Below are 25,408 nucleotides of genomic sequence, written 5' to 3' on the forward strand. Positions count from 1 at the left end.
TCAGTCTGGGTGTGTACTGACTTCCTAGAGAAAGCACCGTGCCTGGTGGAGACCATTGCAGCCCAGCTGACGGGAGAGTGCCGTTAGAGGAGGTGTCCCTATGGGCGGGTGTGAGCGCTCCGCCCTTCCTGCCCGTTCTAACTGCCGCGTCACTCCCTGTTTGCCGGCCCTGTTCGCCGCGCTCCCTAAGGGCTGCCTTTGAACGGCCGGGGGAAGGAGCTGTCGCTGACGCTGCTGGCTCCGCCTACGCCTCGTCAGCCTCCCTCACGAGGGCTGCCGGTGCCTGGCGGCTCCCTCACGTAGGCTCGATGCCCGAAAAATAGCCCTGCCTGTCCCGATCCCGCGCTCCGCTGCAGCACGTGTCTGCCCCGGAGCCGGTTGCCTCGGCAAGTGGTGTCTGAAAGTGGTGTCGGGTGGTGCCCGATTTAAAAGGCCCGCCGCTGACGCTGTTTTTGCCTATTTTAAAGAGTAACCAAATTTTGCCTATTTTAAAGAGTAACCAAATTTTCTAATCAAAATTCTGAATTTTAAAAAGGATTTCAACCTGGCTAATGATGTACCTGCTGTCCTCCATAGTCTACCAGTACATCAGTTCTAAAGTATCTGCATAATGCTAGGCATAGCTTAAAATAATCTTTTTCTTTGGGGTTTGAGGGGGCTGGAGATAAGTGTGAGATCTGAAGTCTTCTACAAGTATTAAGAATGACTGTTATGCAAGCGTTCTGGTATGGTACCAGCCCCCTTTTCCTATTTCTCTCCAGCACCTAGTTGATGCAAATCTTGACCAACAGAATTGTTTTTAAGTTGTTCTCCAAAATGACTTCAGAATACACATAGCTGCATAGGAATTGTTGACACTAGTCACCAGAACAAAACTCTCTTAGAAGTCAAGACTTGGATACCACAAAATACGATGGCTTCGAACATTTACTTGGCCTCACAACTTCCCACTGATTCTTCCCCAGGTAAGATCTGAGCTTAAATGCTGATTCAGTTTTCTTTCCACACTAATTTACTATGCTTTTGTTTGTAAAAGATACTGCCGTCAGATTTCTACGAGACTGAGTCAGTGTGATACAAATCTGGTTTACTGTGAGTCCAGATGTATAACAACAGTTAGGTATTTAACTTCCACTAATAACAATTAAACACCTCCTCAGACCTCATCAGTAAAATTTTCCTTGACATATTATTTCTAGTTTGAGGTAACCTTGAGGCTTTTTTTTTTTTTTCCCAACCTCCATTTTCAGCACTGTGGCAGGTAGTATGGGCTAGACAAAAACCAGGAACCAAAAGCTCTTGAGTTTCTGTTCAGAGCTTTGTTACTGGTTTACTCTGTAGCCTTGGCCAGTTGCACCATCCCTTTGTGCACAAGTTTTCCTATATATGAAATGAAGATAAAATTACAAGATCACTACCTGATCTCCTGAAAGTAGCATGAGGATTAGGTCATGCTTATAATTGTTTTAAAATAAAGATATGTGCAATAAAAGTGCTAAGAATTATTGTGCTATTGTTCACTATTCTTAACTGGCAGGTGAGTCAGGGAACACAGCCACTGTTGAAAACAGCCTAGACTTATGAGAAGTTGCCTAAGAAGAGTTACAGCTTGGCAGCCCAGAGGGGAACTCAGGGATTCTAAGCTCAAAAACAAATGAAATAGCTTTTTTTTTTTTTTTTTTCAGCGCTGTGTAAACCATAGTTCCCACTTATTTTCACTACATACACTACCCTACTAAGTTGCAAATAAATAAATCTGAAGACCAGATTTTCCTCAGCTTGTATTTTAATTACATTACACTTCTAAGGTCCAATCTACTTTTATCATCTCTCTCTGTAACACTCAGGTCCTTAAAACAATAACAAAGCTGTTGTTTTAAAAATAGTTTCCTGGTATAGTAAGTAAATAACTGCAAAATTATGGGTTAGGATTCCCACATTTCAGTTCTTTAACATTTGTGTGTTTTTTTTAATTTCTTACCCTGAGTACAGAAGACAAAATCTAATCTTTGAATTATCACTCTGATAGGGTACAGACAACACAATCAAGCGGAAGGCATTAAGATGCATTATGTTTGAAATTAGGACCATTAGTCTGTACAGCTATAGCATCAAACTTACACTGATCATGCTAATAACATCTTTCTAATATTTCCTCTCAAAACCAGATATTAAAAAGTGTAATGGTTAGTTCACAATCTGCTGTAATTACAAACTAGAAGTGCATCTCTAAATGGCAGAAAGAAAAAAATCATATAGTTTTAGATCAAGTTTGGGTCTGATTTCCAGTGCAGAGAGTTTTGATTTCTTCTTTAAAACAAAACAAAACAAAACAAAACAAAACAAAACAAAACAAAAAAAGAAAGAAAGAAAGAAAAAGATTTTAAGCAGTACAATGCCTATCTAATCTATCCCCACCATGAGCTTAATTTAAGGAACAAAAATATATCAGGGGAGAAGGAACACTGCAGAAAAGACACTTCAAAGATTAACTATTTCATATGTCATTCTTGCAGCTCCCAAGAGCTTCATGAACGCACTAATACATACACTTTCAGTTGTATATACACAATATTAAAGCTATTTAAAATAAATCTTAAGTTGTACAATTATAATAAATTATAATAATCTCTCACAAATTATGTTTTAGCAAATAATAGGTAAATAATAAAAGCATAGAATCCAGTTAGAAAGACCCTTAAGATCATCAAGTCCAACCATCAATCTAACACTGACAAGTCCATCAGTAAACCATATCCCTAAGTGCCTTATCCACACACCTCTTAAATAACTCCAGGGATGGTGACTCTATCACTTCCCCAGGCAATCTGTTCCAATGTCTAACAATCCTTTTTGTGAATTCTTCCTGATATCCAATCTAAAACTCCTCTAGAGCAACTTGCAGCCATTTCACCATGTCCTAACACTTCTCACCTGAGAAAAGAGACTGACACCATCCTCACTGCAACCTCTTTTCAGGTAGTTGTAGAGAGCAATGAGGTGTCCCCTCAGCCTCCTCCAAGCTAAACAACCCCAGCTCCCTCAGCCTCTCCTCATAGGTCTTCTTTTCTAGGCCCTTCAGCAGCTTTGCTGCTCTTCTCTCTATGTGTTCCAGCAACTCAGTGTCCTTCTTGTAGTGAGGGGCCCCAGGATGAACACATTGCTCAAGGTGCCTTCTGTCTCACCAGGTCAGAGTACAGAGGGACAATCCCTTCCCTAGTCCTGCTGGCCACACCATTTCTGGTGCAGGCCAGGAGGCTGTTGGCTCTCTTGGCCAGCCAGACACACAGCTGTCACATGTCCATTGGGCTGTTGACCAGCACCCCCATGTCCTTTTCTGTCAGACAACTTTCCAGCCACTGTTCCCCAAACCTGTACTGCTGCAAGGGGTCGTTATGCCCCAAGTGTTGTACCCAGCATTTGGCCCTGTTGAATGCCATGCAACTGGACATGGCCCATCGATCTAGCCTATCGAGATCCCTCTGCAGGGCCATCCTAGCCTCAACCAGATCAACACTACCGCCCAACCTAGTGTGTCATCTGGAAGCATACTGAGGCTGCAGTCAATCCCCTCATTGAGATCATTGATAAAAATATTAAACAAAACTGGTCAACCCCAGTTAGCCAGGACTATTGATAAATGATTGCAGGTGGCTTGGTGAGCACTTCTGCCAGCTCCTTCAGTATCCTTGTTGGATCCCATCCAACCCAATAGATTTGTGTTTGTAAGAAGCGACACCATATACATGGCATCACAGATAACTAAGTGAAACACAAAGATGTGTTTTATGTATTTTTCTACTGTAGTCTTCCTAACAACTTCTTAACTCCAACATAACTTTTTGTGTTCAAATAGCTCTTTAACGAAGTCTCAAAGTACATGATATACCGTTTCTGGAATTTACATCCAATTAACACTACGTTTCCCATCATATTACGGCAGTCACATCTCTTAAGAGGACAGAAAAATCAAAATCCAACTGTGGTACATATGAACAAAATAAAAGACATCTGACACTTGGAATGGCATCCATTTGGAGGCTGTTCCTAGTGGTGTCCTCCAGGGCTCAGTACTCAGGCCAGTCCTCTTCAATATCTTTATCAATGATCTAGACTAGAGACTTATGAGTGCACCCTCAGTAAGTTCGCAGATGACACCAAGTTAGGTGTGCATGTCGATCTGCTCAAGGGTTGGAAGGCTTTACGAGGGATCTGGATAGGCTGGATCGATGGGCCAGGGCCAACTGTATGAGGTTTAACAAGGCTAAAAGTTAGGTCCTGCACTTGGGGCACAACAACTCCATGCAACGTTACAGGCTGGGAGAAGAATGTCTGGAAAGCTGTCCAGCAGAAAGGGACCTGGGGGTATTGGTCAATAGCTGGCTGGCTATGAGCCAGCCATGTGCCCACGTGGCAAGAAGGCCAACAGCATCCTGGCTTGTATCAAAAATAAATAGTGTGGCCGTCAGGAAGTGAGGGAATCACTAGGGAACTGATTGTACCCCTGTACTCGGCTCTGGTGAGACCACACTTAAGAGTACTGTGTTCAGTTTTGGGCCCCTCACTACGAGAAGGACATTAAGGTGCTGGAGTGTGACCAAAGAAGGACAATGAAGCTGGTGAAGTGTCTTGAGAACAAGTCTTACGACGAGTGGCTGAGGGAGCAGGAGTTGTTTAGCATGGAGAAAAGGAGGCTCAAGGGAGACCTTATCATTCGCTACAATTACCTTAGTGAAATGATCAGTCTCTTCTCCCAAGCACCAACTGATAAAACAAGAGGAAATGGCCTTAAGTTGCACTAGGGGAGGTTTAGGTTGAATATTAGGAAAAAATTCCTCACTGAAACAGTTGTGAATTATTGAAACAGGCTGCCCAGGGAAATAGTTGAGTCACCATATCATAGAATCATAGAATCACAGAACAATTGGGGTTGGAAGAAACCTTAAAGATCATTTTGTTCCAACCCCCCTATCATGGGCTGGGATGCCACCCAGTTACCAGGTTGCCCAGGGCCTTGTCCAACCTTCTCTTGAACACCTCCAGGGATGGGGCATCCACAACCTCTCTGGGAAACCTGTTCCAGTGCCTCACCACCCTCTGAGTGAAGCATTTCCTCCTAACATCTAATCTAAATCTCACTTCTTTCAATTTAAAACCATTCCCCCTTGTCCTATCATTATCTCCCCGAGCAAGAAGTTGCTCTCCATCTTTTTTATAAGTTCCCTTTAAGTATGGAAAAGCTACAATGAGGTCATCCCTGAAGGTCTTCAGAAAACACGTAGATGTAGAGCTTATTGACATGGTTTAATTGTAGACTTGGCAGTACTAGGTTAAAGGTTGGACTACATGATCTTAGAGGTCTCTTCCAATGTAAGTGATTCTATGACTCTATGTTTCTCTGATTTAGAGTAGGGTATGTATATATGTCATTGCATTTCGGAGTCCAACTAATGCTGCTTCAGCCAGGAATATCTGTATCCCATCCTATCTTTTACTAACCCACCTCTTCTTCTGAGTTACACAATGCAAAAAGAGTTTCCATAAGAAAAGTCATTGAAGAGTCTTCCATCATATTTGATGAAGTTTTGCAGGTGATGAAGGAGAAATTCAAATTTTAACTGCTCAGCAATGGCAACTCATGACCAAGGAAGGATCTGGCATAGAAGGGAAGAAGGCATGACCGCAGAATGAGTTAATGTGACTGGAAACAACGACAGACAGAGGGACTCCACATGGGAGTGGAATTTCCCTTGATGATGAGATAAGAAATGCCATAGCATTGTTTTGTAGCAATCATGGAATGTGAGTGGCCAGAGGCTACCTCCTGCTAGGTGGTGAACACAACACTGCCTGAGGCCTAGGTTTACAGGATTGATGCTGGGGAAAGTGCACATAAGGAATCACTCATGATGCACCTTTGCAGACTACTTGTCTCTTTATATTTAAGCAAAAGTATGTTTATTTTGCCTCAAGGGGTACAATAAAAATCCCCCAACAGTGGACAAATCAATGCCATTTTCAAATACAGATTAGACCAATTGCCCTTCTAAATCCAAATATCTGAAGGAAGAAATAAAATTTATTTTATCAAACTTATTCAAGCAAATATTTATATTATGATCAAAGCTGAAGCTGTGGCTACTGGGCAAAATAAATACAAAGGAAAGTAAACTGTCTTTGAAATATTTGTTATAAAGGAGGTAAGATCAAATATTGTAAGTTTTCTTACAAATGATTTTCAAACAAATGAGTTTCAAATGTTAGCAATCATGTTAGCAATCTTACACGTGAAACTTACATGTGAAAATATAAGACATGAATCCTTCATCTTAATGATAATCTTTATTAGCCTGTCTGTTAAACCTGGATGAAAAAATCAGAATCAGGTGCAATAACACCCTAAAGTGTAGAAAGAAATTAGAAGGGTTAAAGGAATGCCAGTCACTCTGAAGCCTCCCCTTAAGTAAGAGTAAACATTTATGAAGTGTGAAAGATTGAGAAAAACATTTCTGAATACTTACTTTTTGGTTTTCATCTATTCTACTGAGTTTTGTTTTTAAATAACCCGCCTCATTTAAATTAGTGTAGTTCATCCCTATATAAAGCTAATATAAAAACAGAAACAATCCTGAGACTTCATAAAGATAAAAAGAAAGAAAAATAGAGTGTGAGAGTTCATATGTGTATTTAGGAACAGAATACACATTTTATTTTTAAAACTAAATCCACTGTCATTGTTTTTAGTTTTACACATTCCAGGTACTTAAATCACAGTACAAGATGCTTCATAGTGCCATCTTTGGGATTTTTAATTGTCCTCCCCTAGAAATACGTATTTGTAATTTACAATGTCTTTAGCAGTGAAATTCTTCCTTCTTAAAATCAATTTCTAGGACTTAATAGCTCTTCCACTTTCACCTACCCACTGAAAACAGAATCCTCCTGTCTCCTACCCTCACTTTGGTTTCCAATTCTCAACTCCTTATTTCCATGCATTCAAAGACGATGGAGGTAAGCTGTACATCCACAGACATAATAGGTCCCCTAAATTTGTATAGTTTCGTGCAGACGAAAAGCCTTGATAAGAGGATGGCTTTTCCCAGCTGTTTTGCTGGCATTACGAGCACGTAAATGGGAAACGCTGAGCTGCTTGAGAGAGCTAACAACTGAAAAATGGTTCTAAACATCCAGAGAAATTTAATTTCCTAAATAATATTCTTCCTGTAGCAGCATAATTGCTCTTTAGCTAAGAAAGAATCATAAGAGCTAAAGATTGTATATTACCGAGAAACATCAAAATTATAATTGCTTCTGCTGTTGTGTTCAGTTCTGCTTCATTTGCTTGTTTAAACAGCCTGGCACCTCCATTCAATAGTCTGTAGATCTGCTGTTTCTCTGCTACTCTCAGAAATAAACTTACTCATGGATAAACGTTGCTTTGTCCAGTTTCAGAACAAATTCTATCAACCACAGGAATGGAAGCCATAAGCAGAATACAAAGTTATCTCTAATGTCTGTAATGCCCACAACATTCTTAGATGCAGAGAAGCCTCTCAAAGGACATCAATCTCTGGGTACCAGTATGTTTTGGGTTTGTTCTTTATTTGAAAAGCCATTGAACTGTCTTTCTAATGCACATTTGAATCCAGCCTCACAAACTGCAGTCTCCAGAAATCAACAATCACTTGGACTTTTTCATAGGGCATAAGTATTTATTTTTCACTCTGCTATCTGACTTTCTACCACATCAGGAGCATATGTACTTTTTTTCATTTGGTGTTCCTAGAGGTAACAAAATCTCTCCAGTACCTCCTGGGTATTTCACAGTTTATATGGGGCATCCCACATACAATTCAAGTTTCAAAGACCAATATCCTGAAATTCAGAAAGACCAGCAATGTGAACTGCTACCCTTGCCTCTACACTTACTTTTCTTCCAGACCTCAGACCAATCTTGCCTCCATGGAAAGAAAACAACCAACCAAAAAAAAAAAAAAATCAAGACACCAGTCTCTCTTTGGACCCTTACTAAATGACATTGTATTCATCTCTCAAAAAAAACATTAGACTTTCATATCTTTATTAAAGGAATATAGAAAATAAACTTATGTCCTAGAAGAAGCACCTACTGCCCTGCAACTACCAGTGAAAATGTAAAATCAAAAAGAAATTCCTGGACCTTACCTGCTGGACTCTGCAGATGTAATGGCAATCAGAGGAGGAATCCTCAGTGGAAGAGTAGTAGGTCTTGAAATAGTTTCAGTATCATTCTTTTTATCCCAGTCTGCCTGCTCTAGCTGCCTGAAAGCCAGAGGGGGAAGCTGGATGTTACGGGATGATAATCTCCGCACAAGATAGGGCTCCATTCCCTGGAAAGACTCTTCCTCCTCACTGCAGTGATGGAGTGTTTCTTCTGAAACCTATTATCAGGTAAAAAAATACCAATCATGTAAGAAAACATCTATAATGTCAATTTAATTGCCCCTTTAATTCCTTTCCATAAACTTTTCTTATAAATGTTACACCTCATTATTGTTGAGGAAATGCAAAAAAGTGAAAACATACAATAAAAAAGTTCATAGAATCATAGAATATCTCGAGTTGGAAGGGACCCACGAGGATCATTGAGTCCAACTCCTGGCTCCACAGAGCACCACCCAAAAATCAGACCATGTGTCTGAGAGCATTGTCCAAACCCTTCTTGAAGTCCAGCAGGATGTGTCGTGACCTGGGCCCTGGGGAGCCTGTCCCAGTGCTCGGCTGCCTCTGGGTGAAGAACCTTTCCCTAACACGCATCCTGACACTCCCCTGTCCCAGCTCCATGCCGTTCCCTCAGGTCCTGTCACTGTCCCCAGAGAGCAGAGCTCAGCGCCTACCCCTCCGCTCCCCTCATGAGGAAGCTGCAGGCTGCCATGAGGCCTCCCCCTCAGTCTCCTCCCCTCAAGTGACTTCAGACACTTTTCAAACATCTCGCCCTCTAGACACTTTGACATCTTTGTATCTCTCCTTTAGACGCTCTCTAATAGTTTTATGTCCTTCTTATGCTGTAGTGCCCAAAACTGCATACAGTACTCAAGGTGAGGCCGCACCAGGGCAGAGCGAGACAATTGCTTCCCTTGACTGGCTAGCAATGCTGTGCTTGATGTTACCCATGGTACAGTTGGTTGTTTTGGCTGCCAGGGCACACTGCTGGCTCATGTTCAACTTGCCATCAACCAGAACCCCCAGATCCCTCTCTGCGGGACTGCTCTCCAGCCTCTTGTCCCCCAGTCTGTATATATTCCCAGGGCTGTCCTTCCCAGTTGCAGAATTTGGCATTGCTCTTGTTAAATTTCATGTTGTTGGGGACTGCCCAGCCCTCTAATTTGTCAAGATCTCTCTGCAAGGCCTCTCTATCCTTGAGGGAGTCAACAGCTCCTTCCCAATTTATATTCATCCACAAACTTATTCAGTATAACTAAAAGTACTGCATCCAAGTCATTTATGAAAACATTGAAGAGAACTGGCCCTAAAATGGAGCCCTGCAGAACCCCACCAGTGACTGGCTGCAGCCTGATGTAACCCCATTTACTATAACCCTTTAAGCCCAACCCATCAGCCAATTTTTCACCCATCACATTATGTATTTATACAGGTGTGTTCTGGACATTTTGTCCAGAAGGATACTCTAAGAAACTGTATCAAAAGCTTTGCTGAAATCCAAAAAGATTACATCAACTGACTTCCCTTGGGTAACCTTGTCATAAAATGAAATTAAGTTTGTTAAGCAGGACCTTCCCCTTGTGAACTTGTGTTGGCTGTGACCAATGACTGTGTTGTCTTTCAGGTGTTTTTAAGTAACTCCCAAAATAACTTTTCCATAAATTTGCCAGGCACTGAAGTGAGACTGACAGGCCTGTAACTACCAGGGTCTTCCTTCTTGCCCTTCCTGAAAATTGGAACAGCATCTGCCAGCTTCCAGTCAACTGAGACCTCTTCACATTCCCAAGACTGTTGAAAAATAATTGAGAGATGTCTTACAATGACATCATCCAGCCCTCTGAGTATCATGGAAAACATCCCATCAGGCCCCCAGCTGAAGCAGCAAGTCCTGCACAATTTCAGGACTTGAATGATAAACAGCAAGTTTATCATTACTGTAGACATGGTTCTCCATTTGAGGGCACCTGGGCTTTCTGAGCCCATTATCAGTGTTGGAGACAGAGGCAAAAAAGGCATTAAATGTCTCTGCTTTGTCCATGTCCCTGTTTGTGAGGTGACCATCTTCATCAAGTAATGTACCAATACATTCTCTGGTCCTGCTTTTGCTTTTAACATATTAAAAAAATAAAAATAAATAAACAAGAAACTATTGTCCCTCACAGTACTGGCCAGCTTCAACTCTAATTGAGCTTTGGCCACACAAATTTTCTGCCAACAAAGGCGAACAACATCTTTGCTGTCCTCCCATGTCACTCGACCTCACTTCCAGTGGCCATACACTTTCTTTTTCCATCTAAGCTCTGAGAGAAGGTTTCTGCTCGGCCAAGACAGCCTTCTGCTTGACTTAAAACGTTTTGGAATTGCCTGTTCCTGTGCTCTTAGGAGGTGCTCTTAGGAGGTGGCACCTGAAAAGCAACCAGCACTGATGGACCCCAACACCTTCAAAAGCTTTTTCCCAGGGGACCTTAATAACTAGTTCCCTGAGCAGCCTGAAGTCTGCTCTCCCCATATGTTGGGTTGAAGTTTTGGTGGAATTTTTCCTCCTATCACCGAAGATTTTAAACTCACCTACTTCATGGTCATTATGTCCAAAACAGCCACCAATTGCCACTTCAACCAGGAGACCCTCTCTGTTTATAAGCAACATATCTAGGAGGGCACCTTTCCTAGTTGATTCCCTTAGTACCTGTACCAGGAAGTTATCATCAAGGTGTTTTTGGAATTTCCTGGACCTGTTTACATCATCTGTGTGAAACTCTCACTTCATGTCTGGCAAGTTGAAGTCACCCATAAGGAAAAGGGCAGCTGATCTAGAGGTATCTCTTAGTTCCTTAAACAATAATTAATTGATGCTATCAACCTGGTGGGATTGTCTACAGTAGACTCCTACAATGACATCTCCTTTACTTGCTTGTCCCTTAATCTTTACCCAGGGGCTCTCAACCATGTAATTGCCAACTGCAAGCTCTGCACAGTCCAGACCCTCCATTACATGCAGTGCCGTACCCCTGCCTCGCCTGTCCTGCCTATCTCTTCTGTACAGCCTATAACTGTCCATTGCAACACACTAGCCACAGGACTCATACCACCAGCTTTCGCTTATGCCAGTAATATCGTAGCTCTGGGATTGAGCCAGGGCTTCTAGCTTCTTTCTTGTTCCTCATGCTGTGTGCATTGGTGTAGAAACACTTCAAATGTGCTTCATTGTACCCAGCACATCATGGAGCACACTGAAGGATTCCTTTTTCACACAGTTGCTCAGATTTTGGCAAGCTGTCCCATAGCTTATCACTAGTGGGCCTGGTTTTATCCCCTTCCCCCTTCAAATCTAGTTTCAAGCCCAATTGATCAGACCTGCTAACTCGTGTGCAAAAATCCTTTTCCTCCTCTGAGAAAAATGCAACCTATCAGGCACTAGCATTTTCTAGCGTTTAAGTAATTTGGTGCTTTAAAAGCCAACAGGAATCTATTTTAAGAGGAGATAAAGACACTGCTACCTAAAATATGTACTTCTACCTATATGGGAGACAAAGTGTTCTGCATTAGACAAATTTCTGTCCTACAATATGCTTGCTTCCCTGCAGATTGTTTACCTTTGGAGGAAGTGAGAGTCCAAATAGCAATCATAGAATAAAAATAGTAGTCAGAGATCGTAACTATGCACCTCTAGATTGAAAAGAGGAAAAAAATCACCCTAAGTTCTCTTATTAAATCATATTTAAAAGATTTCTGCAGCTGTTTCAACTCCCGCCTTTCTCTCTTGCACACAATAATTTCATGCCAATAGTAAGTGATGAGCACTTAAAACAACCACTGCAGTCCTTGGAAAAGAGTGAATAACTAGAACTTCTGAAGGTGTGGCCCTTACAAAATCTTAAGGCAAAACATCAGTAAACATTATTTTTAATTTAATCATCTAAAATGCTGGTCATATTTTCTGGGTCATGGATGAATGATAGCCAATCTAGGAAAGAAAGCTCCAAACTATACTTACTGAAAGGGAAGAAAAATTCTTCAGAAAATTTTTGGAACTTCTAAGAAAGCTCACCATTTTAAGAGAAAATTTGCAAAGAATTACTTTTCTAAGATCTTCTGCAAATCCTGTTGAAATAATGAGAGGAAATTGATTTTTCTCTCCATGTCTTACTCAGTCTCTTACCACCTCTTGATAAATTCCCCAGCATAGATATCTCTGTCTGCAACTACAGCCTTGATGACAGTCCTGTGAAGAAACCCAAGTTCTGAGCAAGTCTAAAGATGTTATACATCTAAACTAAGAATGTGAAATACAGCATATATAGCTATATACTATTCCACGTAGGTCAGGTCCAAATACCTGACTTGAGACTGGTACACTGCCTCTGCCAGCTAGAATTCATATGTATGGTATGGTCAATATGGTATACTATGGTATGCCCACATTACAATTGCAATTACACTTATAGCACAGGCATGGCCTTCAGTCTGTGCTGTTTCATGAGGACTGATACAAGGAAAGCTTGCATGGCAATGTGTCTATTTTGTGCACATAAGGAGACCTATTAATGAACCACCTTTCACGATGAGTAACATTAATATGCTCCATTTATACTCGGAGCTTGAGCAGTTGCTGTGAGCAAACTATTTCTAATTAGATTTTTAATCATAAAATCTAAATTTATAATTCAGCTATTTTTCTTAATCTAGCTGTAATGTAGTTTAAGAAAACAAGGATTATAAAATGGTATGCATTAATGCATGTACTCTGAAGCAAACCCACAGCAAAATCAATCACTGCAAAAATACTGCACAAATTAATGTGTTATAGTCATCCAGGGAGAAGTTTAACTTCAGGCTTGTATTTTCAGCGTATGCATAGTGAATATCCAAGACAGCTGAATAAATTAAAAAATAATAATGAAATTAATTATAGCTCTGCAAGAAACAAAAAAAAAATGCTGATATCAGAGCTAAAAGTAGTCTATCACAAGAGATTATTTGATTCACTTCAACAATGAAAAACAGTTGATTTTGGGGCAGGTTTGAAAACCATAAAAATCCTTGAACTGCAGCTACAGACGATCAGAATCAGATAGCTGAAATGAGAAAGTGAACTCACTGAACATCTTAATTGACCCATATGAAAAAAACAGACAGGTAGAAATGTATGGCATAATGCAAACTATCAGGGAAAGGGAAGAATTCTGGCCCAAATATTAAGACCGAGCTTTTAAGAAATCAAACAGTAATCACCTAATGCATATTTCAACTAGATGTAAAGGGAAATTAAATCAGTTTGTGGAAAAAGAGGTCACCTATTGAGGTACGAATACTCAGGCATTTAAACTAGGAAATAATGATCAAATTGATTTTATGCATTTTGGCAAAACAAAAGAAAAATATGGATTGTTAGTTAATGCCTTATTTGTGTTGTAAGGAGCATTATGTTTACTCACAGAATCATAGAAATGCCGTTTGGAAGGGCCCTTTGAAGTTGTCCAGTCCAACCTCCTACTCAAAATCAGCAACACCAGGTCACATCAGCCATGGCATTGTCTCAGGCTCAGAAACCTCCAACAATAAAAAATTCCAACAAAGATCCTCCAACAGACATTCTCTGGCCTCCATGGATAACCTGATCCAGTGCTGCACCACATTCCTGATGAAGAAGACTTTCCTGATCTTCAACATGAACATCCCAACTGGGGACCCCTGCCCCTCGGCCCTCATTATACAGCATGCCACTGTCAAGAAGAGCTCAGATGTGATGTCTTTTGCAGCTACCCTTCAAGTAGCTGTAGGCTGCTATTAGATGGCCTTCCCCTGCAACACGGAGGACTAAACAAATCAGCTCCCTCAAGCACTCCTCGCTGAGCGGGTGTTCTAGGCTCTCACCATCCTGGTAGCCCTCTCCTGGGCTCCCAGCATGTCCCTTGCTCTGCTGGCCACGGTCACCCTGTCATGCAGTTTGCTTTATTTATGATGAGAATACACTGCTTGGCTGATATCCACCCTGCAATCCATTGAAGTCCCCGAGTCCTTTTCAGCAGGGTTGTAACCCATCAGTCACTTTCCTGCCTGCGCCAGTGCTTCAGGTTATCCCATCTGGGTACCAAACTCTGCACTTCAGCATGGGCTGTGGTATCGACTGCTCATGTCAATATGCTCATTACCAGCTGCCAGCCAGATGCTGAGCAATCATTCTCCACCATTTGATCCTAGCAGTGGAACTTTCTGCCCAGCTAGCAGTCTTTTCATCCAGCCCAGATTTCCTGACTTGAATCCAAAAGAGTATTTTATTAAGAGTATGGTCTGTTCAGGGAGATTTGCCACACTGAAGAAAAAAATCAAACAAGTTGCAAATTCAGGACTGAATAATCAGGAAATTCAGAATATAAGTGAAGAAATAAGAATATTTTTATTATTTATTCTTCTGTATAAGGAATTTTTATTTTACAACATTTTCCTAATAAGATATTCAGGGAAATGTTGGTACGGAGTGACAGACATGATACAAGGGCCTCCAAAGAGAGATCGAAAAGAGACAATATAAATCTATGTATATATAAAAATGGGATATGGCATACTGAAGACAAAGTAAATTCTTGTTTGGATCTGGACTATCTTGTTATCAGGACTATGAGAAAGTCAAATAGAGGCCAAGAAGCTTTCATTTGTGTACCTTCAAGGAGATTGGACAGGTCACATGTATGAATGTATATATACTTAAAATGTTATCACCGTATGCAAAACTCAAAAGTTACTAACAAGATTGTTAGAAACAAAAATGGAAACATTTAATTACAGAGTATGAAGCCACATGAGGATAAAGAGGATACTTTTATGAACCTGTAATTACCAGATGGGTAAAGGTAAATAGCAAACAATGAAGCATCACAAGGAGTTGTAATAGACTTGACTTTTCAGAAATACATGAAAAAAAACATAGCTGATGTTGGCCATGTTCCACTGCCTTTCTTGCATTTACTCAGGTATAGAAATCAAAGCCACACCACAGCTGCACATAAAAGACATTTTCAGCTCTAGCACTCTCAGCAGTAAGACATGAATGTCAGATAGACAGATTGTACACATATGTAAATTATCATATACTACATTAATATCTATGTCACGAGACGATCACCGTGATAAAAGAAAGAATTTGGATTTATTAGATTAATTAGATTAATTAATTAGATAAATCAGAATGACCAGTTAAACTTTTTACCTGGTCCTTGACTGCTCATCACTTACAGAACCCAATTCTGAAGTCAACTTCTAATGTACACCCCACAATCACTACACAACAACTTTGGCAAGTATTTAAGATTAAAAAGCAGAGACAAAAAACCTGTGAATATAGTAAAGATCCCTCCATTGGTTTTCTCACAGACCCATAACGAAGGTGCTTCCCTGGTTGCCTTTGCTTGTCCCTGGTTCTTTTTGTGACCACCTGTTATCTTGCAACCTGGATTTCAGACAGCCACCCCAAAAATCTTCTTTTCAAAAGACGTTAGTGCTTTCATAGATTCACCCACAATGTCAATAACTTGATTAGTCTCTTCTGTTATTAGTCCATAGCTGCTCTAAAAAGCACTTTTAATTGCTTCTTTCACTGACTAAAAGATAGCTACAATATCCAGCAAGCTCTGCACTATTTTTTTCATAGGCAAGAATCAGAGAAACAAAGAAATAAAGTGAAAATGAGCCTCTCATTTTGGGTAACAAAGTTGCGTAACACAAGTTTCAGAACACTTCATATTAGCTTGCTCTTAACGTCAAGTGCATTTTCCTCCAAATTTCATTTTCAAGATTATAGCATGTTTGCAGGTAGCACTACTGGTTCACAGTAGTAATGTTTAGAAAACAAGAAAAAGATAACTGGACAAAAAGTTTTCCTTAAGCAATTTATTTAGTGTTAGACAGTGGTTCTGTGGTCTAACCAGGAACAGAAGCAAATTTTCTCTCAGAGAAGAGTCGATTAGTTTAGCTTTCAAACCATTGTTTCACTCACTCCAAACCTTCCAAAACTTTTGCTCAATATCTTTCAAGTTCTGCAAAACATGGGAAGAAGACTATAGTTACCATTACTACACAGTCCTTACTGATTCCTACGAGCAGCTTTTGCCTATAAGGTGAATGAAGCAGAAATCATGTCTAAGAGAATATATGATTATCTCATTATTGCATATCATACTATACATACTGCATGTCATAATATAAGCACAGTGACACAAATAAACCATGTATAGCTAATTCTGACACTGCCTGATTTCTGGGTGCTTGGCTTTCTACCTTCATGATTTTTATGACAAATTTGGCACATAACATTTAATTTTCTTTCTGAAAAAGATGGCACATTTCCATCCTGGGGGGTTACACTGACACAAACTTCATTTCTCTGCTAACCTGAACCTTCAGGTTGACCACAAAAACAATGACATGCAAGCAAATAAGTTGTTGTTAGCTAGTCTATTATTTAGACCTGTAGCCAATGTGAAACAGACACTTTTCCAGCAGATCCTCCAGATATTGGTATGTGGGAAACCATGAGATTCAAGGACTACTGAATTTTTTATTTTTTTTTTTTTCTGTCAGAGTTCTGGATTCTGTTTCTGGCCAAGTATTTTAGTTTTTTCCTGCTCTCTTATTCCAAGACTGTCCCTCCTTCCCAAGCCTCTGCAACATGTTGTCATCCCTGGTCAACGTTATGTTTTGCAAGGGACTATCAGAGCTTTACATAGCAGAAATGCTCATCCAAAAGGTTGCAGAGAATACACAGATGGTAATTTCTTCTTGGTGAGGAATTACATATCCCATGTCCTATTCCTCCCACTCCCTCCAGAGAAGTAGCCGGAGAGGTTCAGAAGCATCTTGCTGAAGTGGCACAGCTGAGCAATAAAGAGGTTACAGGCTCGTGGGTGTTTCAGTACCATGCATTTTCCACAGAAAAAGATGTTTTCTACACACTACTTTTGCAACCTAAACTCAGTTTTTCCTCTACTACCTTAAAATCCACTTCCACTATACACATTTGTCTTCCTCACTCACTTTTCTTTTTATCTTCCCCAGCCTTTTGCTCCAGCCCATTTCTTGAATCGAATAGGATAACTTTATATTTTCTCAACATCAGCCAAAGGGCTCCCAGAGGAGCCATTCTGTGAGGAGACAGACAAATGCACAATTGATTTCTGTTATTTGCTTTGGCATCTGTACTGGTTCTGGCTGGGATGGAGTTAATCTCCTCCACAGCAAACTATACAGTACTATGTTTGAAATTTGTGACGGAAACAGTGTTGATAACACACTCCTGTTTTATCTGTTGCTGAGCAGTACTTAGACAACATCAAGACCTTTACTGTTTCTCATGCTGCACCCCCAGGGATGATGCACATGAAGCCTGGAGGGGCCACATCCAGGACAGGTGGCCAGAACTGACCAAAAGGGTGCTTCATACCATATGGAATCACACTCAGCAATAAAAGCTCGGGAAAAGGAGGAAGAAGAATACAGCAATCAGAGTTACGGCATTTGTCTTCCCAGCTCACCATGGTGCACAGTGAAGTCCTACTTTCCAGGACAAAACAGGATTGAAGAATACCTTTTTTTTTATTATGGTTATTATTTATTTTTTTTTCCCAAAGGTTTACTTTATGACTGTCCTGATGCAGATTTTCACAAGGATGGCAACAGATGCATCTGAGGTCTGAAGTATGAGTGCAGTTATTTCAAAAGAAAGTTTACCATCACATTTTGATCAGTGAAAATTGACTACTTCTTGTTAACAGTTGAAGGATCTTGGGCTAGAATTGTAAAAATATTTATCCTAAGAAAGACAACTGATATAGGTATGTTATCAAAGGTTGCAGCTAAAGCTTTCCTTGGTCATAAGCAACTTAAAACAGTATTCCATTAAGAAGTTGTTGGGCAAGTATAAGAACAGCTAATGCTGCCAATTAGAACAAAATCACCAAGAATGACAAACAAGCTTTGGAAGGGCAAGTATCTGACATGCTACATAATGTCATCCAATACCATAATTGCTAATAAAAACAAACTCCAATAAACAGTTCTGCTGATGACATTTCGGATCTCTGAGTGTACACAAGCGAAAGAAAGTTCCAATAAGGTGTTTGCTAATGAAATCAGTCAAAGAGAACATTTTAGGCTTTCTTTTTTACATTAGAGGTCTGAGAGACCTTCCATTAATCCCTGCCCTGTAACCAGTTAATTGAATTCTAGGACATGACATCCTTTTAGATACCAATTAACCTACTTCAGCTCTTTTTGTAAAGAGCATATTCCAGGCTGGGTCATTCAAAGTATCTGCCTCCTTATTCCATTTCTTCCTGAAGTCCCTCAGCTAATAACGATGAATCATTTCTTGGCTAAGCTACTGCTCATAAGACGATTTGCTAGCCTTCTAATTAGCAGGTATGTTTCTTAGTTCTTACCAGTAATTGCTCATTACTAGGCATGGATTTCTGTGCAACAATAAATGGTTGCAAGCTAAGGAACAGAAGTCAGTCACATATCACAAACTTGCTGGAAAAACAAAAACAGCTTGAGAGAAGGCAAAATCAAACAGCCCTGATATGGAAATACAGATTTTTTGTTGTTTTTGCCATTTCACTGCAGACCTCTTGGTAGACTTAACAAGATTATCTGTTAGTCACCTACCTTAGTTTTTCTTTGAAAAACATTTTTCAGAAGTATCATAGTGTGCATCTCTAACAAAGCAGTTGTGTGGTGCCAGTTGTTGAATCATCCCTAACCAGCCCACCCTGACACGCCCTCCTATCCTTTCCCATCTGCTGCTCAGTTTTGTGAAGTGGATCAAATGACTACTGACATCTTAAAGTTTACCTATTCTCTTCCAAGAGCAAATAAGGAGACTTCCAAGTGCTTTGAAAAAAAAGAAAAGCACTGCAGTCACTCTTCTAAAAACTTTGACACACAGCACTGTGCTCTCTAAAAGAATACTTATCAGGAAAAATAGGTAGTCTCTTAACCTCTGTATGTGCTCTCGCATTATCATGTCATAAAACACATTTATGCCCACACAACAGTAGAAGGTAGCTAAAAAATAGATAAAAATAATCATCTCAGTTTGTTTGCAGCCCAGAGGCATACTAAGCGCCAAAGAACCAGAGGCCACAACGAAAACTCAATTTGGAGGTTTGACACATGAAGGAAATAGTTTCTGCTAATGAATGATGGGTTGTTTCTAGCCCACCTAAAAAACAGCTTCTTGACTCAGCTCTTTGGTTGGCCTGAGTCAGAAAATAATCACACTTAATAATTCTACTTACTTCTGTACAAAATCATTCTCTCATTTGCACCATTTTCTTTAGGTAAACTTCCCAAATATCTGATGTATACTTTTAGTTGCAATAGATAATTATTATTTCACATCTTACCAGAAGCTGACACAGTAGTATTTACTATAATTTAAAGTGTTCAAATAGTTCACCTAAACAGACAGTCTAACCTGTCTGTTTTAGATGCCAGCAATATATTTACAAGTCACAGAGAAACAGGCGCTGACTTGAGAGTATTAATACCTGGATTTTCTTCTCAGCTTTAATGTGGATGTTCTTTGTTACACTGGCAACTCTATCACAATCACTATGCCTTAGCTTCTATACCTAAAGAATTGATATAACAATTCTTATCTAGCTACTAGTGTGTTTGACGCTAGCACTGTTTATTAGCATAGGTATTTTAGATCTAGATCAAACACGCTACCCTTCTTTCAGGCAGCTCTCTATTTTCCATTCCTATATATTCTCCACTTTTTCTTCAACAATAACCATCTTAATACTTTGGAAATATAACCAAAGAAGGCTGTATTAAACCAATACAATGTTCTTGCTCTTGGATTCTTTAATTTTTATTAAAAAATAAATGAGCCTATATTATTCACACACCATTTCAAGACTGCATTTCAGTGTGACTAGATTCATTGCTGTTCATTATTTCCAATATGGAAAAAGAGAAAATAATGATGATTCATACACTTAATCTCACAGTTACATAAAATGAACTTCTACACAATCAGGCAATACTTTCCCTTCTTTGTCTGTGATGCAAATATTTTTAGTGGAAAAACACCTCTAAAACATGTCCAGGATAATTCTGTAGCTGTATCTTTCTTTGAGCAGTTTGAAATAATTATACAGTTTAAAATGTGGTTACGTAAATCTCAGCACAAGTTAAGAAGTATTGATGTACATAAGAAAATAAACAAGTCTTACTAATAGTATAGTTAATTAGATGGAGATAGTGGAATTGTTAATGGTGCAAAAAAATACCCATGTTTATTTCTGTTTTGTACTTGGGTGGATGAAAATGATTTATTCAAAGCAGAGGAAGAGGAAACACTTTCCAGGCCATTAGTATGGACAGTTTTCTAAGAAGAAAACTTCAAGTCTGCATATCAAATTATTTCTGCTGAAAAACCCTAAGAAAGTTGGCTGACTACTTTAGCTCTTCTAACAGTAACAAATCTTGGAAAGCAAGGGAAGTCCTAAAGGACTAGAAGAACAACTTTTGCAAGAGAACAAATTAGATGACCCAAATTCCAATATAAGAGTGAGCATATAAACTTCGTAAAAGGAAACAAATCACATTAGAATCACAGAATCATAGAATCATAGAATATCTCGAGTTGGAAGGGACCCATAAGGATCATCAAGTCCAACTCCTGGCACCACACAGGTCTGCCCAAAAGTTTAGACCATGTGACTAAGTGCACAGTCCAATCGCTTCTTAAATTCAGACAGGCTTGGTGCAGTGACTACTCCACTGGGGAGCCTGTTCCAGTGTGCAACCACCCTTTCGGTGAAGAACCTCTTCCTGATGTCCAGCCTAAATGTCTAATGTCTAGCTTTACATTAACATAAAGAAATATAACATTAAAGTAAAAATATAAGAACACGGTGAATCTGATTTTCTAGTAAACCACTGACACAAAATGATGATAAAATTAATGCTATATGCATATGAATGTCATTGAGGCAGAAAGCCAGTGAACTCAACAGAGTCCTAAGCTTTATTCTTGGGTAGGTCTGTCTCAGAGGTACAAAATCCAGGGTATTGGCCTCAGAACAGTCCATTTCCAACATCCTCAGCCCAGGTATTCAATTATTAGATAGGCTTTCCTAGTTTTGCAGTAATTCAGTCAGAAATTTACCTACAAGTTCTTATTTTTTACCTTATGTGACTAGTTTTACAAGGTTTTTGAAAGGATTAACAGGATGACTGCAGTTAGTCAGATGCTTGGCAATGAATAAATAAATTAATTAATTAATAATGACAATAATAATAACAACAACAACATTCCAAAGGCCAAAACTAAGAAGAAGAAAAAAAAATCCACCCAAAACCTCAAAGCGAGTTAGTCAAAGTCATGGTAATGTTATGAACAGTTTGGTATTTCAGATCAGCTCATATAGGAGATTATGCCAAGAGTACTGAACTTTCCACTGTACATATAATGAAAAACTGTAAGTATAAAGTTTTAGGTTTTGTGGGTTTCAGTAAGGCAGAATTACACTACCTGCAGCTTCAACATGAATTATCAATTGCATAGGAGGACTTCATTCAGAAATAATCTCAAATGCTATGAGATTATCTGAGAACATGTGTATCAGGCAGCTGCTGATTTGTACAAATATTCTGAAAAAGGTAGTGCAAGATTTAGCCTCTTAATGGCAAATTTAAAACCAAGAGATAAATGTTTGCCCATATTAGCCCTATGGCTTGGTATTCATGGTTTTAAAATCCGTTTGCTTCCTGTTACCTGGAGTTTTCCAGGTAGTGACGTAGTGTGCTCGGGTAGATGCCTCTCTGCTTGGGAAGGAAGCTATGATGAACACATGCAAAAAGTACAGTTCATAAAATGGACAAATACACAAGTGCTTCTTCTGTTCCTTTTCCTTTTTCATAAGGAAAAGAGTTATGTGGCATCACAGACGTCAAATCTTTCTTTCTATGTTTTACTTTGCAGTAAATCCACTCTTAACAGGGGCATACAAGAGGAAGCTTAGAAAAAATTAATGCCAACATTTTTCTTTCATCTCCTAAATTGTGTTTTGGCTTTTCTACCAGAAATGCTGGACAGTTGTGCTTTTGTTGATCTAATTCAACATCTGGAAATAATTTGATTTATTAGTAAGGTGGTTTTTTTGTTTGTTTGTTTGTTTTAATATATGTCCTGAAATAGAGCCATGACATTCCAAGCACATTACAAAAAACTGGGAAACCCTGACCATTGAGTTTGATTGTATGACATGGCCATAGCAAAACAGTGGACAGAAGTTCTTCCATGTAAGGAAAATTCAAGGAAAATCCAAGGAAAATTCATGTTTTCCAGTGCTAATCCAGATAGAGTTCTGAGTATAAAGGTTTTCCCAGAAGTCTTTACCTCCTACTTTTCAACTCCAAAAATCATATTTAGCAGCTCATACAATCACTTAAGTATACACATTGAAAACAGATTCAGCCCATCTACATCCTCAGTAAATATTTTTATATTTTTCAGAATACTTACGTATTCTCAAGTTTGCCAAATCAAATCCATTTCATCTGAACATTGAGAAGATGTCATGGAACTAGATTAACATCAGAGAAAATCTGCTAACTCTCTAGTAAACTTCAGACTCCAGGACCCAAGACAGTCTTCTGCTCTAGATTCTTTAACTTCTTAGACATGTAATTGTAAAAAGGTATTTACAGTGTGTTTACTGTTCTGACAGCATTTAAAGACATTTCTAGCACACTTGCAAAGAGATGGCTTACTAAGTCTGGCAAACTATAGGACTGAGTCTTCCATCCCACCTTGCAGAAGATAAAGGTTTTGCCTTTCTTAAAAAACTTCTTTCATAAAAGAGCTTTGAACACTTAAAAGAATTTTTAATATTGATATTTCTGGATATCGGTATTTCTGGATATTTCTAGTCTTTAAACTGTAGTCTTAAAACCCAGTTATTAAACTGCTGCCAACAGCAAAAGTATGCCAACTTGATTTGTTTCAAATAGCTGGTATAACCTTTTCCTTTAATTTCATATATCTTAGTTTTTCAATTAAAAAGATAAACAAATGAAGATTTAAGTTTTTGAACAACTGGTAGGTATGTTGAATAACAACGTGTTTTACAAGTTCTAATATCCAAACAAAAATGTAAAAGAGGATATTGCCAACTAAGGACTAATAAAAACAAAATAGTTAAACAACCACAACTAAAAGTTAACACTAGACCCTATGAATTTCTCCATGGATATGTTACACATACCTCAATTTTTTTTTTATCTCAGATGCTTCTGTATGTCATAGATGGAAATACAGAACTTTTAATGTTCACATTTACAGTGTATATTTGTGAACACTTTTGCACAAACTATGAGTAAAATTACAGAATACTAAACAGTCTTCTGTGGAAACATAATTAGCAATGGAAATGAAAGAGCACATTCAACCAATTAATTCCTTAGTTGTGCATCCTGCAGATCACAGCCTCTGCTGAAGAAGTATTTTAGTTCAAAACAGTGAAAAGTTTCTTGTATTTTCACATTTCTATAAATAATGAAGACAGACACAAAGGGGACACAAGCCAAAAAAAAAATTTACCAAAACACCGTCCATTAGGGACTTCCTGTCAATTATTACTTGTTTACGTTTTTGTTTTTACTGTAAAGATGTGAACATAAAAAATATGTACATAAAGTACCCGCAGCAGAGAAGGACTTGGGGGTACAGGTGGGTGAAAAATTGGACATGAGCCAGGAGTGTGCAACTGTAGCCCAGAAAGCCAACCATATCTTGGGCTGCATAAAAAATGGAGGGCCAGCAGTTTAAAGGAGATGATTCTCCCTCTCGATACTATACCTATTCTCCCCCTCTACACTATACTGTATACTATGGTGAGGCCCACCTGAAGTACAGCTCTGGGGCCCCCAGGAAAAGAAAAGAAATGGACCTGTTAACTTGGATCCAGAGGAGGGCCATGAGGATGATCAGAGGGCTGGAGCACCCATGATATGAAGAAAGGCTGAGAGAGTTGAAGATGTTTAGCCTGGAGAAGAGAAGAAGGCATCTGGTTGCAATAATAGGGAAAACTGACTTTCACAAAAGTTTAGGTGAATCAGATGACATCTAGAATCATGGAATCATAGAATATCCCAAGTTGGAAGGGACCCACAAGGATCATTGAGTCCAACTTCTGATTCCACACAGCACTGCCCAAAAATCAGACCACATGTCTGAGAGCGTTGATCCAAACCCTCCTTGAGCTCCAGCAGCTCACTGCTGTGACCACTGCCCTGGGGAACCTGTCCCAGTGCCCAACCACCCTCTGGGTGCAGAACCTCTCCCTAACACCCAGCCTGACCCTCCCCTGTCCCAGCTCCTTGCCGTTCCCTCGGGTCCTGTTGCTGACCCCAGAGAGCAGAGCTCAGCACCTGCCCCTCCACTCCCCTTATGAGGGAGCTGCAGGCCGCCATGAGGCCTCCCCTCAGCCTGCTCTGCTCTGGGCTGAACAAACCAAGGGACCTTAGCTGCTCCTCAGGCATCTTGCTCTCTAGACCCTTTGACATCTTTGTAGCCCTCCTTTTGGCACTCTCTAATAGTTTTATGTCCTTTTTATATTGTGGTTCCCAAAACTGTACACAGTACTCGAGGTGAGGCTGTACCAGCACAGAGCAGAGCAGGACAATCCCTTCCCTAGACCAACTAGCAATGCCATGCCCGATGCACCCCAGGGTACGGTTGGCCCCTTTGGCTGCCAAGGCACACTGCTGGCTCATGTCCAACTTGCCATCAACCAAAACCCCCAGATCCCTTTCTGCAGGTCTGCTCTCCAGTCTCTCATCCTCCAGACTGTACGTATATCCAGAATTGTGCTGTCCCAGGGGCAGAATCCAGCACTTGCTTTTGTTAAACTTCATTCTATTGGGGATTGCTCATCCCTCTAATTTCTCAAGACCTCTCTGCAAGGCCTCTCTACCCTTGAGACAGTCAACAGCCCCTCAGAATTTAGTATCATCTGCAGACTTAAAACACTTTCTAACACATCCAAGTCATTTGGTACCATAAATTTATCCTCCTTTTTTTGAATCTATTTACACCACCTCATTTTAAGTTCCATAATTTTTAGTTCTACAATTTAATTATATTTTGTGTCAAAAATTATTCTCTTTTGCTTTAAACCAGCTGCCTGGTAAATAT

General features: G+C 39.6%; 1 protein-coding gene across 1 annotated transcript in view; it reads right to left on the reverse strand.

The window, feature by feature from the left end:
* PDE4D (phosphodiesterase 4D) overlaps positions 1-25,408 on the reverse strand; it is a 654,770-nt gene that overhangs the window by 464,091 nt on the left and 165,271 nt on the right. Inside the window, exon 4 of the mRNA XM_035553451.2 lies at positions 8,185-8,420. Within this exon, the coding sequence (XP_035409344.1) occupies positions 8,185-8,420 (236 nt within the window). The remainder of the gene's footprint in view (positions 1-8,184; positions 8,421-25,408) is intronic.

Source organism: Cygnus atratus, chromosome Z, assembly GCF_013377495.2.
Source record: "Cygnus atratus isolate AKBS03 ecotype Queensland, Australia chromosome Z, CAtr_DNAZoo_HiC_assembly, whole genome shotgun sequence".
Taxonomy (NCBI): domain Eukaryota; kingdom Metazoa; phylum Chordata; class Aves; order Anseriformes; family Anatidae; genus Cygnus; species Cygnus atratus.